Below are 20,895 nucleotides of genomic sequence, written 5' to 3'. Positions count from 1 at the left end.
TTTCAGATTGTGCTTGTGTTGTCTGAGTATATACAGGTGGTTGTCTGTGATTGAAGGCTTCACCTAGGGGGACACAAGCTTAGAAGGAAGTCCTCACAACATATCTTTCATACAGCTCTCTGCTAACTTTTAAGTGTGGATGCAAAATCCATTCCTCCAATCTTTATTAAATAAAATGAAAGCCTATTTTAACGTTTTCCACTGTAAAAGGCACTTAAGATGGTACGAACAACCCCCTCGAACAGTTCCCAGTGACTCCAACGTGGACTAGACTCTCCGTGACCTGCAGGTCAGAAGAGTCCCACAATAACAGCGGAATCCGTGCTAAAGAGCAGGAAGAGCTGCCAGTCTGCTGCCTGAGATATCCGCCTGTTTTTATTGTTTGTGGAGGAACGGTCCCATGCGCCGGCTGCGAGGAAACCAGTCATCTGCCCCCAGAACTAGCAAACGATCCTGTTTCTAAAAGCGGAGATGAGCGGTCTCGCCCACACACCTCCTGTTAAGTGGCGGCTCTCAGAAGCCTGTAGTCTACAGTAGGCATGCGTCCATCCAGCCACGTGTCTCCCTCGCAGAGAAGATGAAGGGACGTGTCGTGACCGAGCCCCTGCCGTTTAAATAGACGAGGCGTGAAGAGAAGAAACGGATCTAAAAGGGAGGCTCGAGACTTGACGCAGCAGGACTTCTGGGTACAATGCCAAGGAAAGACTTGACGTTCGGTGCTAAAAACACATTGTGATGGCCGCTGCTCGCTGCTTTCAGCACGAGCAGCGGCCACAATATCCTCAAATAGTTCCCAGAATCAAGAAGCTAGATGCACCCGTTTGTCCCACCACACGGTGACAAGATGACACACTTGTTTCAGACTGAAGATTTAACTCTCCAGGCAGGGCCGTCCCTTCCCTGTGTGTGTGTGTGTGTGTGTGTGTGTGTGTGTGTGTGTGTGTGTGTGTGTGTGTGTGTGTGTGTGTGTGTGTGTGTGTGTGTGTGTGTGTGTGTGTGTGTGTGTGTGTGTGAGAGAGAGAGAGAGAGAGAGCGCCCTTCCCCTGCAGCCAGACCTGATCGGGGTCGGCGTGTTTTCTTGGAGAGGAAAGTTATTTCTGGTGGGTTGGCAGTGATGTCAGAAGTGTTTCCTCATCCTCTGGGCTCGGGTCATGTTCAGCTCCAGAGATTCTCTGGAGTTTTCCTGTTGTTCTGTGGAAAAGTGGAAAAGGTGTGGAGCCAACCCGACGCGGAGGGTCGGGGGGGCAGGGGAGGGGGGACTCGTGTCTCATCCCTCCACTTAATACAATGGTTCCTTTCTGGATGACAGATGCTGTTTAACCCCCACTGACCCAGGGAGTTGTGATGCTCAGCTGAGTGACGGTGGCCCAAACGGCACAGGACGCTATCCGCCCCCACAACAAGGGAAGGGACCCGATGGTAATATATCTCCATGTGAGGAACACCGTGAATTAAGAGTTAGCAGAGGTGGGTCTCCCCCCCCCTTCTATCTGATCCTATTGACTGAAATATTGAGACAGATTGAGTACTAAATCACCACAGGGAAGAGTGGTGTTGTGACATACTTGGAAGCCTGTAGCCTGTCGATTGTCGTGACTTCGTCTCTGCAGCAGCTCTGAGCTGCATTCATCATCTCTGGGGACGGAGGGCGAAGGAGACCATGCCGCCGGTTTGTCATACTTCACTCGTCCGTCTCCATCTGAGAAGAGTGTGGTCATGTAACCAGGGACAATATCTCAGGGGTGTTAGTCTTAGTCAGCTGAATGGAATTTTGTGATACAACTATCCTTTAGCAGTTGGGAAATCAACATGAATGAATCCTGGTATTCCTACGGGGCTCCGCATAGCAGCCATGGTTGCCTCGGCTTGAACAGTTAGACATGTGGGCCCACTTTTTTTTTTTTTTCCTTGTCTGGGTAACACTATAATGATGCTGATTCCACCTGGCTCTCTGATATGAAAGTGATCCTACAGCAAGGTGATACTGAGAAGGTTTTTTTTTTTTGTTCCCTCCCAGCAACACGCCACCCATGCACAGCCTTCAGAACATCTCAACAGCTCATCACGCTGCTCCGTCCTTCTGGAAGAGACAGATACTTTACTTTACACTGTGTCTACCTCACAACACAAGCACCGTCTCTCTCCCTGCCCCCCCCCTCTCTCTCTCTCTCTCTCTCAGCCACTGTCCCTTCAGCTTCAAGGAGTGATACATAATCCAATCCCTTCCAAACTTCTAAATTTACACACACAAACTTCTTCCCGGGCACCTTCCAAAGCCTCGTCCTGACCCGTCTCCATCCTCAGCCCTGTCAAACCGCCCCGTCCTCTGCAGGGCTGAGCAGAGAGCTTGCTTACACACTGTATAGCTAAAATGATCTGAAACATCCACAGCACTACAAATAATTATGAGAAAATGTATTGTCATGTAAAAAATGCGTATCTATTTCCAAATCCAAGACATTTATTGTAAAATTATAGGACAGTGTATTTTCTATTTACCACACCTGCAGTTGTTCTAGAAGAAAAAGACATTTTAACCTCGATAATGATTTCCCCCTAATACCAAAATAAGGAGATTCAGACTGAACACATATGTATCCTTCTTCTATTTCTACATAATTTCACTATCATATGATAAAAACTGTCATATAAAGGGATTATGGATACATGCTAAATTATTTCACACTTTCCACTTTGTCTCACAAGTGCTTTATATGAATTATGAACCCATTTGTAGTGTTTCTAGTCTAGTTTTTAGATTAACATTACGATTTGTCAAATCGTATTTACAGCATGTCCTGGTTTAGACCTATGCCTCCTTTCTATAAGTTGTATAGAGTGCGTGAGCGTTGGCCGCCGCTAGGTGGCACTGTGTCCGTTTGGTAAAGTCCACTTCATTTCCCCCCAAAAGTGCAGAGACGTCTGCCACCAACTTCTTTAAATGTCCACTGTCCCCACTGCCGGGGACATTATAATACGACGTTCTAGTATCACTAAAGAAACTGTCCCTTCTAGTGAAATGGAATTATATTTGTATTCAGTATTCCCAAATGTTGCCTTTTATTTGAAATAAATTAGTTTTGTTAATCTTATGAGGCCAGATTCCCCGAACGCAAACAATCAAAAATAATTGCAGGATCTATTATTTGAAACTATGACCGCTAACGCCAAACAGTTTAAATTTGACACGCGAAAATTGCATGTGAACTTGGTCACTTCAATATTCACCAGGGAAAGAAGGTCCAGGGTGTCTCCGAAATCCACAACCGACTACACTAAAAGACGCAGACAGAGACTCAAGAGCTACAGACGACATGAACACACATTCTTAATTACATAACAATGAATACACCATCCGAAACGTGCCTGAGGAAAAACTCAAGGCTATGGTGTGCAATTAAATGAAATATAAATCTTCTTAAAATGACTACTATGTCTGAATTCCTTATATTCGGATTTTTTAATCAAACGCACGAACCTGAAGATGAACCATTTGCAATATTTGAATATCTTATCTCGGGTTGTTGCACCACTTAACCTTCCACAGATAACTTCGGCCTTTGTAGGCCTGCGGCTAATTAACCTATAAAGTAACTTATCCTAATTTAACCTTTGAAATTTGTTCTATTTCACAGATTATAACACTGAGAGAATGCTATTGACTATCGGAACCGAAGCCCAATATCGTCCACATGATTTAGTTCAGATGGTCTTTTAAGGAGGATTTTCTTCCCGTTGGGACACAAATTCACACGACTGGGGCCAGATTGATTGGACACACACACACACACACACACACACACACACACACACACACACACACACACACACACACACACACACACACACACACACACACACACGCGATAATATGGATCTATTTCCTTCCACCAAGGTTCAATATATTTACGTAACGTATATGATTGGCCATCATATCTCTGCAAATCCATCTACTGAGTACAATATTTACTATATCACCATTCAGCACATACACACCTGAACAGGGTGGATTCACAGTGTTCATTGCGAGACCGTCTCTCATTTATAAATCTTTTAAAGAGCTTCGCTCGTCTTTTCCTTCAACAATCGCTTGTTGTTATTGGTGCAAGTTATCACATTGAGCTTTATGTTGTTGTAATGAAATGTTAATGCCAAACGAAGTACTGATCACTTCTCAGATGAGTGTGTGCAGCGCTAAAGTTTGTTCATAAGGGAAGAGGACTGATCGGCACGATGTTGAAATCCACTTCATTCTCCTGCGGAGGAAACGGGAGTTTCAGAACTGTATCCATCACCTCGATTGTTGTAGACCGCAATTCTGTGGCAAAGAAATAAATCGTTTTGGAAGAAAAAAGAATATTCAAACGTGATGGACGGTTTTAATGTGCAAAATACTGCGCTATTTCGTCAAAAACATTACATTTCAAGTAAAAGCCATTTCTTACGTCCGATTTTTTATTTTTTGCGCAATCCCATGGACCACCTTAAAAGCGTTTGTCCCGCCCTGGAAGCTTTCTACGGGCCTTCTGATTGGCGGAGGGTTCATTGATGGAAGCGGCTGCAAAAATGCAAAACTTGTTGCAGGCTCACACAGCGCCAAGCGGCAGTGCGAAGTGAGAGTGTGTCTGTGAATCGCTCCAAAGTGCACTCAGACCACACCAGGCACGACTCGGCACACGGAGGGACGCGCACGTTAGGAGCGAAACGCACCGCGAGGACTTCAGGCAAAAGGCGCTTCTCTGCGAGGCGCGCGACCGGCAGCGGGCGAAGGATGCTGTGCAGCAGCTCCGTGGTTGTGGAGTGCGGGTAGTGCACGCCGCGCTGCTCCGGGTCCAGGTCGCGTTAACTGACGCTCCGGTTCTCCGGTGCCTGGGTTGGAGATTGTGGACTTTCGATCACATTGGACTTTTGAGCTACATGTCTGCTTGGCAGTTAGCGTGATATTGAAAGACATTAGAAGAAAGTGTTTATTTCAAGAAATCTTTTTTTTCTGCTCTAAGGCTGCAGGGGTAGTTTAAACTATCCGGCTCATATTGGACTTTTTCCTCTTTTTTTCCAGTATGGGACCTTATACAAAAAGTCGCTCCGGGACTTTTGACTTTTGACATTGGACTGGAATAAACAATTAATAGCTGACAGAAATTGTCATATTACCTATTCGATCGCTCCCGATCTTTTAGTTCGTCAAGGAGATGCTTTTTTGTCACGTTCGCGCCGAAGAAAAGCGCACAGAAAAACTTTGGACTATGGTAGGTTACCCGTGCAGCAAGTTAAATAACAGTGTTCTATGTGCGTTTGCTTAATCAAAGACAAAAGGCAGAGCCGTCAAATGCGCGCATAAACACGGGAGCCGGAACACAGTTTGCGTGCGTATTTGGACAGTCTATTCCCTCTCGCGCCCGCGTCCTTGGAGAAGTTGAAAAACAAAAAACAATTGATAAAACGCAATGATTAACTTATTTCACGCGTTTCAACATTTAAAGAATACAAATCAGTTTGATCATTAGACATTTGAACAATTTCTTTATATCTTTTTTTTTCCTTTTGGGGACAGACTGTAAAAAAAAAAAAAAAAACAGACAGTGCGCTGATGTCAGGCAAACTGGCCGTCATGTGGGATTGATTGCAGGGGAGTATGTTTGGGCTGGAGCAGTTTGCTTCTCAGATTAATAGCAGAAACCCTCGCCAATCAGAGAGAAACATAAACCTATCGAGACTGAACATGGGCTCTCATTATAAAAGTCCGGGTTTTCACGCTGGCGGCCCGCCGGGAGCCGTGGAACCCGGCATGGGCTCTCTGAGCGAACCGCAAATGCTCGGGCTCAATATGAACATGAACGGAGAACAGTACGGGGGCTTTCACCCGCGGGGCCACTCGGACATGCATGCAGGCAGCGGACTTCAGCAGCAGCAGCAGCAAGGACCCATGCATGGATTTTTTAACAACCAGCAACCTCACCAAGGGCATCCTCACGGCCATCAACCTCACCCCCACCAACCTCACCCTCATTTCGGTGGAAATTTTGGAGGCCCAGAGCCAGGATCATCATGTCTGCATGGTGGCCGGCTAATGGGCTACAACAACAATGGCATGGGACCACAGCAGGGCTTTGGAGAAGGATTTGATCCTCTCGCTGAGGCGCAGGCAGGGGATGGCTTTCCCCCGCAGCAGCAGCAGCAACAGCAGCAACGGCCTGGTAACATGCCTGACTTTCAACATCACGGCCCTCCCAGTGTCAGCCATGCGGTCCCCGCCCCCTGTCTACCCTTGGACCAGTCACCTAACAGAGCAGCATCCTTCCACGGTCTCCCGTCCTCCTCATCCTCCTCCTCTGAGTCTCACGGCCTAGAGTCTCGGCGAATGCCCAACCAGGGAGCTGTAGAGGGATTAGAGTATAACTTCCCAAGTGAGCCCCCATCTGGACATTTTGATGTACATGTATTTTCCCCATCAGAATCAGAATCTCAGATACCCCATTTTGGCCCAGGAAGGCCTGTCCCCAGTGCTAATTTCCCAGGGAACCCTGGCATGCCACGGACCTCAGGTATGCCGGGCATCCCTAAGGGACACCAGCCGCCACCACAGCCCCAGCAACCCCAGCAGCCTCAGCATGGAGTGTTTTTTGAGCGTTTTGGAAATGGTCGTAAGGTGCCCGTGGGAATCGAGCCGGGGGTCAATGCAAGACATTCTCTCATGCAGCAGCAGCAACAACAAGCTGGCTTGATAGCCAGACAGAATTCATGCCCCCCTGGCCTCCCCCGACCCCCTCAGGCCGAGCCTGGCGCTACTAACCCTAACATTCTGGATGGAGGGGTCATGATGCCTGGCCCACACAACCAGTTTGAGTATCCCATTCACAGACTGGAAAATAGGGGTATGCACCCCTATGGGGACCCCATGTTTAATATGCAACAACCAGCTCCTCCCCCCTCCCAACAACCGCCAAATCAGAGGCTGCAACACTTTGACTCTCCTTATATGAACATGGCGAAAAGACCGCGATTTGACTTTCCGAATGCACATGGCGGTGAAGGCTGGTGTGGTGGAATGGATAACCACCTCTCTCCCTCTGCATATGCCGGCCTACCTGGTGAGTTCACCCCACCTGTGAGTGAAGGCTTCCCACCAGGTCCCCTTCAGCATCCAGGGCCTGAGCAGCAGTCTCTACAGCAGCGGCAGAATGCAGCCATGATGATAAAACAAATGGCATCGCGCAACCAACAGCAGAGAATGAGGCAGCCCAGTCTGCAGCAGCTGGGTCACCATGGCGATGTACCTCCTGGCCCAATGACTCACGGAGGCCCAGTGGGGAACATGCCCCAACCCGGCTTTGACAGGGAGAATGCTGGCAGGATGCCCAACATTGATGGACAAAATCCTCATGTAACTCAGGAGAACTCCTGGTTTCAAGGGAACCACCCACCAGGGGAGATGATGTCACGGCGCATGGGTGGAGCGGGTAATGAATCGGGGCCCCATGACATGGGGCTACAGCAAAACGGAGCCGGAATGATCTTTAGGCCAGGCATGGGCATGCAGGAGCCCATGAGAATACCAGGAGATGGTCATGTACAGGCTCTCCATTCCCCGGGCATGCACTCACAATTCAGCGGCAACATGGGCAATCTCTCACAAATGCAGTCGCCAGGAGCGGGAACGGGGCATCCGAATGCCCCAGCAGAGAGGCGGGCAGCTGAATTTCCTGCACCTCCGATGGGAGCACAGCCAACTTTTCCCTATGGGGGGGCTAACCGTCAGGGTCCTGCCCACAGCGCTCCCCAGGGGGTGAACACATCACCAGCGAGCTACCCTTCTCAGTCTGAGTTCCCCCCAGGCCAGCGGCCGTCTGTTAGTAAGCTGGGAGCTCTCTCCCTCGGGAACTTCAGCAAAACCAGCGCTAAAGACAGTGTTTTTGGCCAGAGCTGCCTGGCGGCCCTGTCCACGGCTTGCCAGAACATGATTGCTAGCCTTGGGGCCCCCAATCTTAACGTTACCTTCAACAAGAAGAACCAAAATGAGGGCAAGCGAAAATTGAGTCAGACAGAGCAGGACATTAATAGCAGCACATCTAATGGGACTGGCAGTGCTGGACCTGAATATTTTCAGAGTAGCACTTCCCAGAACAGCCAGATGCCTGGCACTGGGAATAGCAACTCTAAGCCCACAAGTCAAAGCCAGACGGTGCAGGGGGAAGCCAGTGCCCTCTCCCCAAATTACAACATGGACGCTACCCCATGCAGTGAGGGGAAGGCAACAACAGGGAGTGGGAGAGGGAGAGGCAGGAGAAAAAGAGACAGTGGTCATGTGAGCCCTGGAATTTTTTTTTCCCCTGACAATGGTAACCCTGTTGTAAGTCCAGGCCAGCAGACCCCCTCTGCTGGTGTTGGGGAGAGGGGTGGGGGTACACCCCATGAGAAACACCTCCAATCACCGTCTTGGGGAAAAGGAGGAGACCTAATGTTGGGGGATCAGGCCGATTTGATGTCTTCCTTGGACAGTGGCATTCAAAGTGTTGCCAAGTCTGAAAGTAGCTCACCGCGGGTGGACTTTCCTGACGATGTCAGCACCCACTACGGCAACGAGGACGAGGTGTCCTCCAGCTCGGATGCGGGAGGCGCCTCTGCCTCCAAGTCTAATCGCAGCCCTATGATCACAGGCTCCCCCAAAATGCAGAGGAGTGACCATGGCTTGATGAACGGACAGAAGCCTTTAGGCATGGGCATTAACAATCACACTACCTCGCCGCCAGACAGCTACGGACTGAATGCTGGTGGGGGCACAGGGGCCAGCGGGGTGAGCCACCCAGGCACTCCTGGGGTGGAGCAGGTACGCACTCCATCCAGCACCTCTGGTCAGGAGGAAATCCACCCGCTAGAGATTCTGCAGGCCCAGATACAGCTACAGCGGCAGCAATTCAGTATCTCTGAGGACCAGCCCCTGGCCATGAAAAATGGCAAAAAGAATGGTGACTGTCCCTCACAGAACGGAGACAATGAGCTGGCAGGCTGCAGTCCCGATGCTGGGAAGGGCTCAATGGGCACTATTGACCTTGACACCCTCATGGCAGAGCAGCACGCCACCTGGTACGTGCCCAGTGACAAGGCCATGATGGACGGGTCAGAAGATGACAAGGCCATGGGACCATGGGAAAAGAACAAGGGCCAAAACAGCAGCAAAGAAGGTAAATAAACAGTTTTGTCTCTTTTGTTATATTTTACTCATGTACATTCCCTTCTTTCTTTCTCCTTAACTCCCTCTCAAAAATGCAACACAGAGTTCACAAAATGATCAATTTTGCTCAATAATTTAGTTTACATTTGAGAATTTCTTCCCTTAAAATGTTAATTACTTGATCAGAAATGCAGTGTAACATCACATACATAATAGATTAAATGCTCTGTTAACGCTGATAATGAAGGACCTTTTGTGCATATTTCTCCGCGAGAAAGCAGCCGTCTCTATTTAACTAGAGCATTTCAATTTGAGTGGTTTAGCCTACAGAAAGAGCACATTGAATGGTCTTTACAAAGAAATTAAAAGAATAATATTCATGCGGTATTTCTCTTGTTAAATTGTGTCCGTTTTTTTTTTCACCGTGGAGCTTTTAAATGCCATCCGACCAGCAAACGAACCACAGTGTATTTGTCTACGTGTCTTCATTGTATAGGCACTTCAAAAGAACAGCTCAAGTAAAGTAAACATTTCCTGAGGTTCTTTATCTGGGTTTTCAGGGTGAACAACTACATTGAGAAGATTAATAGCTTTTTGAGGATATGCGTTAGCGCAGCGGGGTTCCCCTCGCCTCGGTACGTGTTTGTTTTTGTTATTACCATGGAATAATACAGAGCTGGTGAAAGTGGATTGATTTTAGATTGGCAGGAAAGGATTTCAAGGATTAGATAGGATGGAGGAATGAATACAGCGATTCAATATCTATTTACATTTTCCATGGGAAATATTTAATTTACTTTTAATAGTTTGTGTTTCGAAATTGTAGTTCGAATGTTGTTAAGTAGGTTATATATATATTTCATAATATATATGAATGTAGCGTACAAATATTGTGGCAGTAATTTAGGAGTCTTTAGAATAAAAAGTTTCTAAAAGAAAATGTAAATTGTTCTGGCCTCAAGTAAGCGATGCAGTTTTCTTAACGGAGACGGAGATATTACAGTCTGTATATGAAGGTTCGTGGTTTCATGTTGTTTCATTTTATTGTTTTCATGTTCGGTCTAAAATCATAACAGGGATATATTTTCACCTGTACTTTGCTGCAGATTAATTTCGTTAATTATCTTGCGTATAACAGTAATACTATTAACGATAATCAAAGTAGTTAATATTCTTATGAATACTACTTTATTATTATTATTATTATTGTATCGTTGCTTTTATTCATATGAATCATATCAATTTATATGCATCATAATTGCTGAATTAGGTAATTGCATTAATTAAATGCGGTTGGATATTTCCTTTTATTAATGCCTATTTATTCAGTAATGTTTTCCTTTTTTTCTTTTCGTTAGCTGTTCCCAAATAAATTCCGACCAAAGCAGCAAATATGGTTGATTTGCTGCCTGCCAGAAAATGTGGCCGAAGTGCGTGTTGTCGTGGATAACCTACTGAAAGCGCCGTGGATGCGTGGATATAAGATGCATTTAAACGTGGGGAGCACCGAGCGCGTGAGCGCCTCTTTGTCCTGATCCTTGCGGGTGCAGAGAGGCGCGGGGGCGCGCACCGCGTGGAGCGTCCAGGCGCATTGTTTATACGAGACTGAGCACAGGGTGTCGGGTACTAACACCGATGCCATTAGGTCGGAGATGTGACTAATATCACCGGGCGCAACGATTGTAAATCAGCAGAAAAATAACGTGTAGTTTAAACTTCCTTTTTAATTTGATTGAGAATTATTAAAGCACATTCCACCTCAGGCAGGTATTTGTTCTCCTTCACAAATGGCGCTCACGGTCCTCAGCTAAATCAGAGGAGTAGTGACAAGACTATTGAACAATGTGGCTTTTTTTCCCTTCCTATTAGTTAGTCGATATCTATCTATCTATCTGTTGATCTAGCTATCTATCTATAAATACATGTGTGTGTGTGTGTGTGTGTGTGTGTGTGTGTGTGTGTGTGTGTGTGTGTATGTATATGACCCCCCCTCCCAAAAGAAGCCAGCATTTAGTGTGTCAACAGTGAAATAAGCCTTCTGATGCCAAGTGATGATAAGTAGCCTAATATAATCACTCTGGATATTGATTAATGAGTATTATTTTGAGTCGGAAACCCAACTCTGATAAGCAGTCAGCCCCGGTCGCCCTGTTGCTCTCACTCTTTTAATTTCTCTTTTGCTGATAACACGTTTAATAACATAACTATCAGTGGGTATTTAAACGTAGAATAGTCCAATTTCTGCTCTCATTTCCTCTCCCCTCCTTTCTATTTCCATCTCCTGTCTCCTTCTCTCCTCCCTCAGCCCTCCCTGCATTGGACACGAGGCATGCAGCTCTGGAGCGATCGATAGCTAGTTAGCACAAATCACTGCTCCTGACAGTTTCTCATTTGAGTGCTTCAGACAGCAAAGATGAAAAAAGGGTGGAGGTGTATTTGGGAGGGGAGGAGGGGGATTTCGAGATTGAATCTGATGCTTTGGCGACACAGAAGGGAGCAAAATAACATAATAATTTAAGATAAGTCATAGCCCACAGAGTAGTTCCTTAAAAGCAGCATCCCACAGGCGTTTTACACTGCAAGAAACATCCAACTTTACCAGTCAGTCTAGTCCTCTGCACGCAACAATATGCAACACTTTTGCAGATACTGTCAGTTACGCTAATTTGAAATAAATCAGGCCGATTCATAAGATAAAATTGTTAAAAGGAAGAAAATTGATTGATGTAATGCCAGTGAAGGCGCAACTGTTTATAATTACTTAAAAACATTTTTGTTATCATCTTGATATTATCAGGATTATTTATTCTCTAAAATACCCAAATATTAAACATTTTTCAATTAAATTAATTGTAACAGAAATTAGAGTACTTTTTCATTCAGCTCATAACTACAATGTTAGTTAAATATGAGATGTTTCTGACGAGGGTTAAGATTTGGATTTGAGATCTCAAACATTATGATTATTTGTTGCATTTAATTTAATTCAATTTTTTTTAAATCGCTGCTGATAACAGGTGTACTTTTAATGATGAAAATGTTAACACCTGAATCACGCTTTGGTGTGTACTTTGGTGCTGCACAGGAGTTTACTGCAGATTGCAGTAGATTGCAGGTTGCACTCAGTTAATGTTTCCATCGCTCTTTTAGTTCTTCGCTAGAAGTGTTTCAGGTGACGTTGTGTAAAACTTCAGATCATTTTGTTGATTGTGTTAACGCTGTAAGCAAAAGAGGCTGCAGGAGTCACAAATCATCCCATGATTCAAATAAGAAATGTAATCTTTAGCCTTCCTGGGAACGTTTGAATGTAACCAATAGCTGAAACTGTTCTTATTGTAGAGGACTCTCATTCTGTTCACCCAGTGGATCCCACCTCCCTCTCTCTCGGCCCCCTGCTCGCTTGCTCAAAGTGATGGGTGCTGCAGTAAGGACCCCCTTTGGACCCCATATTTGGCCTCCTCGCTTTGTAACAGCATGTAGCACAAGTCTTGTGTGCGAATGCGCTTCTTGTGCTGAGGGAAAGAGCAGAGGTGCACACAGCAACTTTTCCTTGTACGGTGTCAGTTAATACCATTTCCCCCTTTTAAATATGTCTTTTTGCGCTCTTCCTCTTCCCTTCTCATCAGTATATCTTAGCCAGTGCCGGCAGTTTATTTGGAAACTCATGCACAGCGTTGATAACAGGCAACCAGCAGGCGAAGGAAGTGATTCAGTTATTTTTACTTTTTTTGCCACACGCACCTACTTTTTTTTTTTTTTTTTACCAGCACAGTTAAGACATTTCATTGTTAACCTCGTGGAACAGTCTTTCCCTTGACTCTCAGAAATCAGCCTGTAAAACGCTCTAATCCTGATCAAATCTCTTTTGCTCTGACTTTGACAGGTTTGAAAAGAGGGAACTTGCATCTTATCACACCTACTAGAAAGCACTTAAATCCAATGAAAGAGGCGTGTTGATTTTCCACCGTGGAGAACAATCCTGTGAGACCACCTGCCTTTGACATTTCAGTACGACAACAACCCCACAAATCACACCAGTAATTTCTATTTCTTTTTTTTTTCTTTCTAAAAAAAGGTATAAAGTGATTGGCACATACTTGAATGTGGAAAACAGCCCGGGGCCGTCTATGTTCTTTACCTGTCATTACCAGTTGTTTCGTATCGACTCTACAACAGCACACACCCACTAAGCTCCTTACACACTCGTACACTGCAATAATGATAATCATTATGATAATCATAGCAATTAGCCCTGGTATTATTGTTTCCCAAAGTCATAATTCATTCTCAGGCTCCTTTTTAAGTGGACTTGGTTACTGACGTATTGTGCGTGGCTACGTAGAAACAGCGAGTTTATGTCATTAGGTGCTCAGTTCAGCGACATATATACATGGTTTGAATGTTGTTGTTTTTTAGAAACGAACGTCCTCCTCAACAACAGAGAAATCATTTTCCTGTTATGTCGTATTTCTGCTCTCACTGCATGTTTTAGATTTTTTACTGGTATGCACGAGAGTGTGTGACGAAGGGCAGGTTTGTAGACACTGCAACTTGATATGGTGGATTTGTCAGGTGAAGACATACAGTTTGATTTATTTAGACTCCGTCAGGCTCAACAGCTCCAGCGCCCGATCTCAGGTGTCTCGCTCGGCGGAGCACGCTCACTTAATACTAATGTGTTGAAAATATTTAAGAGTATTTACTCGAGTTGTAAATCGTGCAGGACTGAAAAGCACCCATCATGCATTTAAAGTGTCTGGAATATAAGACTGCATTTGTGGGTGTGTGTATTCGTGTTTGTTTATATGCTATCTGTTTGTGTGTGCAAGTTCTCAGGCTCTTTGCAAGACATTGAGCACTAGTGACAGTCAAAGGAAGCCCATTAAAAAGCGTGTTGGTGACTGATGAAGAGAGGAAAAAAATGAACAAAGGTGTCAGGCCTTGCTGGATTTTCAACTCTTCAAAATAGCAGCTCATCCGGTGTTTTGTTTTCCCCTGGGAAGGCTGTTGGAATAAAATAAAACTTGTCTCAGCATGTGGTAAATATTCTCCCTGGATGCAGCAGGGAAGGGAAAGCTGAGTTTATCTGGGAGATGCACAGAGCGAAGCGTTTCAAACCTTCCATCGCGGATGTGTGTGACGTGCCTCAGAATCTCCACTGTCTCGTTGAAGGAAAAGAAAGTAGCTACTGAAAGGTTTCTGAGGTTCATATGTACAAGTTTAGCTTTTAAAAGGTGTGTGTGTGTGTGCGTGTGTTTTCAGAGGTTTAAATGTTGTCACGCTGCCAGCAGCATTTATGTCATTAGCCATACAGGTCGTTGTCAGATGCCTTTAATTTGTATTGAGCGTTTGACAAATGGGTTATGACACTGGTGCTGTTCCTCCTGGGGGACAGAAGAGGCTGATTGAAAGAGAAAGTAAGAGAGATAGTGGTAATGTATGATAGGTTTACATTTATGGGAGAGAAAATAGTTAAATTTAATATCACGTGAAATTATCCGGTTTGAAACAAACAACCTCTATCCTTAAATCTCTTAAAATGGCACTGATCTTCACCTTGTCTTACATTTTGGTAAGAAACAAATATGTTTTATTTAATCACAAATGGAATACACACACATCTTTGTTAGGGGATATTCTTATTATCTTATTCTTCGTATAAAGGAAACAGATCACAAGGCCCCTGTAGATAAAAGCATTATTGAAACTTCCTCACCTTAACTTATTGTGCGTTTTTTATTGTGATCTGTGATTAAATCTTGAGTTTTTTAGTTTGGGGAACAGAATTGATATATTCCACTATTATTCTCACTAAAAACAAAAGCCTCTATCATGCATGTGCTTTGTAACCTAAGAATTGCAACTGGTTTCACGTGTGGCCGACCTTTTCCAGAGAGGTGAAAACACGGAAAGCAAAGTGTTGCAGCACTGTGCTGAAACAAGTGCAGTCCAGGTCCTGGACGTGTTTGTGAGTTATGAAGGAGCCACTAAATCACTTCCCATGTTCTGATTTGTGTTTGGTTTCCTAAGCACTGCTGGTGGTGCGGGGAGAGGGGCGGGGGTGGGGGGGGGTGGGCTATGGGTTCAAGGAGATGGGAATGTTGCTGGAGACGAGGTAGCGAATGCTAAGAGCAGCGCCTGCTCGGGCAAGTTGTTTTGCCCTTTATGTCGCAGGCCAGAGAACTCAGAGAAATTGAAACCAAATATAACCGTTGTGTGAGAAATGTCCCCCTAGATGCCTCTTGAAATCCTCCTTATACTCCGAGGGAACGGCCGTATTTCATCAGTTAGGTCTGGAGGGAGCCCAATGTACCACCCCCTGGGGCAGGTGATACCTGGGGGTAATACATCTGAAGCCCCCATATACGTCAGTTAGACCTCCCTGAACGTACATGGGGGATATTTTTCAAATTTCTTGGGGTTTTTCGGCAACAACCTACATGCACTGTCACTTCTGAGATGGCGATGAGATGCCATAGAGAGAACCGTAACTTATATATATATATATATATATATATATATATATATTATATTATATATATTATATTTTCATAAGAGAATACGTCTTTCTCTTTGCTCCCCCGCACCCACTCCCTTTTTTTCAAATCTCACTTTTTCTCTGTGGATTGTGAGGTTTTTTTTGTGCTGACAAAGACAGAATCCTCTCACAAGACCATAGTGGTAGTTGTTATGCTAAAGGAATCTGACCTGATGTCACACACTGTCATAGGAGCAGAGGCCTTTGGGTGTTTTTGTCAGCCAGCGCAGCATTCTGATTGGGCTGGTTTGTGTTCACAGAGGAAGGGGTCGTGCCCTCTAGAGCGCAAGGTTAAAGGTGAAGTGTCGTCATGGAAGTCGAGCTTGGGAGAGAAGGGGCAGAGGCCTGCCGCATGGGATTCTAGGGCCTGGGAAATCAATTTGACAATTCTTGGGATCTTTCACCGTCGGGAAGCTTTTCTTAAATAAATACATTTCATTCAGATTCTAATCTTCCTTTACAAATAGTCACAATATCTGCATCAGCTTCATGTGTCATTTATTCAAATTTAGATATTGGTTTTAGAGACATACACTTACTATTAAATGGAAGCAGCCATTGTTTACCTCCGTGCGTTGCTTGAATTGTGTGTGTGTGATATGACATGTAAACCCGTGTCAGGCCGACAGCTCCCAGACACATTGGTGTCACCCAGACAAGCGGAGCGGTGCGCTGTGCGCCCAGCCTTCGCGACACTCCAAGCTCCACTCTGAAATCGTCTCTAGCTGTGTTTGTGAGACGGCTCCAAAAACCCCACTGCTCTGTGCGTGCATGTGTGTGTGTGTGTGTGTGTGTGTGTGTGTGTGTGAGTGTTTCTGTGTGAGAGACCATCATCACCAGGCACTAAATAACAAAGTACTGCACTTGGGGCGAGAGATATAGTGATGTAAGTGCATCACATTAAATTGTGTATTTATTTAACACATCACAGTGTAATCTTTTCTGGCTGTAATGTGGTTAAGGACATTTAGGTGTAATCGTAGCTTAGCGCAGCTGCCTGCACTGTTACTGTTACCCTTTTCATTAAGGTGTTTTCCTCCTCACTCGCTGCTGATAAGCACTTGTTCCCTCCAGTGGAAGAGGCTATTATTGAGATATTACCGGGGATATGAATTCTACGTTAAACAGCCATAACAAGAAAGATCTTATTATATATATAAAAACAGATTTCCCCTCCGTGTAAAATGTCATGGTGATTTGAGATTTAGACTTGTGTGATGTAGAATTTCACACTGCCTTTTCCACGTGTGAAGCAATGCGCAGCCATGGATAATGCTTTCAATTTAAGGGTGCTGTCTCCATTTTTCCATAAAAATCACATCCCCTGAATGCCTTTTGGCTGCCCTTTAATACTGGGGGATATTTTAATCCTAAGGCCAGTCAACTGTTTGGCGTATTTTACAAGTGGTGTATATTGCATACGCTGTTAAATGAAAAATGTATCGTTACAAATATAAATCTGCCCTTTCAGAAGGACTGCAAGTCTTCAACTAGAGAGACAAATGTACAACCGAAAAAAAAAATCACATATTTCTCTTTTTACAGCATTTCTTTATTTATTGAAACATCCAGTTTTCATCTGAACACGACACAAGCGATACATTTTCTAAGTGTGTTTGTGCGCCTGCAAGAAAAGAGTCATCATGTTTGTAATTTGATCCATATACATTTTTTCTCCGTTTTTTTTCCACTCTTGTCCTTGCATTGAAGCGGAGTGACATGCTGCGATCGTGTGTGTGTGTGTGTGTGTGTGTGTGTGTGTGTGTGTGTGTGCGCGCATGTGGAGCGGCAGCTGAGGGCTGGTGTGGGTATGGCAGCGGTTGGCGTGTTGTGTGTTTTTGGCTGTGCGTGTTGTCAGTTCGCTGTGTGTCAGCGGTGAGCCAGGGGAACGCTTGGCTGCCTATTCAGGCCGGTGCGGACCCTGCTGTGCCCAGCTAGCATGAGCTGCCGGCGGGTGCTGGAGGGCACCGCGCTGGGAAGAGGGAGTGTGAGTGGGTGGAGGGGCGAGGAGGATGAGGGGGAGGGGCAAGGAGGGAGGGCGGGGGAGAAGGGCAGCGGGTGAGCCGCCATGCTGAGGTGTATGACTGAACCCTCTGGCAAATGTTAGATCTCGTCACCGCCGCCACCACCGCTTCTGTAAACCCTCCCTTTGCCCCAACCGCCCCCCCCCCATATCACCCACTTAAGCCCTGTTCCTTAGGAGGGAGATGGAGATAGAGGGAAACGCATAGAGACCGGCAATCAGAGGGGGGGGAAACAAAACGGGGAACAACGTGAGACTTGGCTGCCTGACCTTTTTACAACCCCTCCCCTCCCCCCTTCCCCCCTCCCACTTTTCCATTCCAGTGGTCGCAGCCCAGACAGGCTGGGGGGCAAGCCAGCCTCGCTGCCTGCATGTCTGCCTCCCTTCTTCTCTCCGTTGTCCTCGTTGCTTGGACCGGCTTGGCCCGCTCCACCCCGGCTGTGTTTTGTTAACGCCGTGTCTCTTCTGCCTCCGGGTTTGTGAAAGCAGAGAGGGAGGGAGATGAGGACAGCGAGCGAAACAAAAGGAAAATACTTTTAAGTGGCAGAGAACGATGAGCTAAAAAAAAACAGAGGGTTGTGGATGATAGGGAGGTCTGCGCGGTGCTTCGCTCCCAGGTGAGCAGCAGTGTTGTGATGCGCTGCCTCTGCGCCCAGACTGTCGTCTGTCACTCTGCCTCTCCCTCCTCTGACTCACGTAACTCAGCTTGTCAGAGCGGTTTTCTGCCCGTCTCCTCGTTCAGACACCCGGTACCGGAAAGCCAAAGTGCCTTTGTGCAGCACACTCATCTGCCTGCCGTCCTTTTACGGAGGAAGGTAGTTGTTTGTTTCATGATGGGTGGAAAAAGCGGACGGTTTTTATTAAAGGACTTCTCACATCTTCACACACACTTTCTCTGGACTCTTGTGTCACAACACCAAAACGTTGTGTTTCTCTTTCCCCTAAACCGTTATTCATCACTGCCTCCCCTCAGCACGCTGCAGTTTGTCTCTCAGCAGATGATGTGACGCTGCGTTTTTTATGTATAGTTTAGCCAAGCACTTCCTGTCCTCATCAATCTTCCCCGGGACTAATTTTGTCGTTGCACGGCACAACGTGATTTCTCTCCATATGCGAAGCGCGCATCTCAGACGAAAATTTGATATGACTTAATCAACCTGTGTATGGATTTTCCCGGAAGCTTGGTGCAACCATTTGATATCGGGTTCCCTACCTTGGTGATGCAGGTCGATGCCGTGGCATGGTAATTATATCACTAAATTAGGTCAAGCAGGGTTGGAGGCTAGTATTCTCCGCGCCCTTTGACCCTCGGACCAGAGGTCATTCATGAGGGCTCCACATTTACGCGCCTGACTGGGAGCAAATGAATGCGTGTGCGCTTTTGTGTTTCTGCTTTGCCACTTGGAGACATCAGACATGAGGAGGTGGAGTGTGAGCAGAGGAAGCTTTGCTTACAACCTGCTTTTTTTTGGTTGGTTTTAATGGGCTGGTGGAATAGTGTTGAATTCATTTTCACAGAGCAGATTTAGAGTGGGAAGTGAAAATGACACTGGTTTAATTAAAAGTGTGTTCATCATGGTTTATCTTTATCAGTAAATGACAATTTGCTTCAAGTTTGTTTTTTGTTTTTTATATTGTCTTGATTATAATTTTCCTCTCTGTGCTTGTCTGCAGAATCTGAGCTGTCCCAGAGTAAGGTTGGAGCCGCGGCCCCAGGAGCTGGAGGAGGAGGAGGAGGAGGAGGGGGGGGGAGCAGCGGAGGTAACCACCTGCAGTGCCTGTCCGTCCACTGCACAGACGAGCTGGGGGACAGTAAGGGCCGAGGGGGGCCCGTCTCATCCTGGCGCTCTCTCCACTCTGATATCTCCAACCGATTTGGGACATTTGTGGCGGCACTGACTTGAGCAAAGAGCGGAGCCCAGCGGGAAGAAGGAAAGAACATTAAGGCGAAGAAAAGCTTCAAAGACAATTCATGTTGATAATGATGATACCGATGACGATAAAGTGTTGGTGAGGCGACTGCGAACAACTCCTGCCTGTCCAGGGACAGAGAGACATTTAGACTCGTGAAAACAACACCGCAGACATTCACTCTCGCCCTCTAATCTCTTCTTTCTTACACAAATAAAACAAACACACACGCACGCACGCAAAAACACACTTTTCCTCTGAGACTTACAGTACCCTTTTAGGACACTCTCTCACATACTGCTGGGCAATACAGTGTGTGCTTAACCATTCTCACATCTGGAAAACCTCAAATCAATATATATATATATTTTTTTTTTGTCAAAGGAAAAATAAAGAAATGTCAAGGAGGAGACCACCAGAAGATGGAGAATAAGAGATATTCAGTTGTCATTGGCTTTGATTGTATAACAGTTGAGTATTGTGATACAACTACCCAATCCACACACACACACACACACACGCACACACACACACGCACATTCACCCTTATGCGGCCTACTGTGTAATTAGCAGTGGCCTGAACACTAGAAGCTAAACAAGAGGAAGATCGAAGGAGGGGTGATTTTGCATGAATGTAACTCAACTCAGTTTTGTGAACACAATTCTCCCCTCTTTGGCAAAGAAAATGTTAACCGTTATCATTTGCTGCTCTTAATCATTTATGATTTGTTGTAGTTCGCCATTATTTGTATTCCTTTATTCTGTTCTCTCGTCTTCTACTCACCTCTTCTATCATCCTTATAAGCTCAGCTTGCATACAATTTAGCCAATGAGAACTGAAAATGGAGGTCAAGGGATTGTTTAATAAGGGAATTGAAAAAAATGCTATTGGTATTGCACATGTATAATAAAAGAAAATTTGCTGTGTGTTAGGCAATCTTGTAATCTTTAAATAAAGCTTCTGTCTAATTTGAATTTCTGAAACAATAGACGGAGGACTGTGACGGCAATTTACAAACTGATATTTGTTTTTGGTTTTCTTTTTTAATAATAAGTAAAGTGCAGTCGTCTGTTTTCCTGCATATTGTATATATCTGTATATGTTTTATTGAGTAACTAAATAACAATAAATATGACGTTAAAGGTGACATTCCATTTTGCAATTAATTCTGTTTATCTCTTTAGATGTCTCCAACGAAAACATCTGTAATGGAAACAAGCTTGATAGTGTTGTTCATTGCACAGCACATA

At 45.4% G+C, this 20,895-nt stretch overlaps 1 protein-coding gene across 2 annotated transcripts; it reads left to right on the top strand.

The window, feature by feature from the left end:
* The first annotated feature begins 4,523 nt into the window (after positions 1 to 4,523).
* On the top strand, positions 4,524 to 20,792 carry mn1b (meningioma 1b). 2 transcript variants are annotated; one of them, XM_040195349.2, is made up of 2 exons: positions 4,524 to 9,182; positions 19,408 to 20,792. In XM_040195349.2, the coding sequence occupies exons 1-2, from the start codon at positions 5,636 to 5,638 to the stop codon at positions 19,635 to 19,637; spliced, it is 3,777 nt and encodes a 1,258-aa protein (XP_040051283.2). In that variant the 5' UTR covers positions 4,524 to 5,635; the 3' UTR covers positions 19,638 to 20,792. The 2 variants fall into 2 exon arrangements, with proteins under 2 accessions (XP_040051283.2, XP_077942974.1); XM_078086848.1 differs by lacking the exon at positions 19,408 to 20,792 and adding an exon at positions 13,056 to 15,174.
* The last annotated feature ends 103 nt before the right edge of the window (positions 20,793 to 20,895 follow it).

The sequence above is a fragment of the Gasterosteus aculeatus genome, chromosome 13 (assembly GCF_964276395.1).
Source record: "Gasterosteus aculeatus chromosome 13, fGasAcu3.hap1.1, whole genome shotgun sequence".
Lineage (NCBI taxonomy): Eukaryota > Metazoa > Chordata > Actinopteri > Perciformes > Gasterosteidae > Gasterosteus > Gasterosteus aculeatus.
The sequence above is the reverse complement of the archived record's forward strand: the minus strand, read 5'-3'. Positions and strand labels throughout refer to the sequence as shown.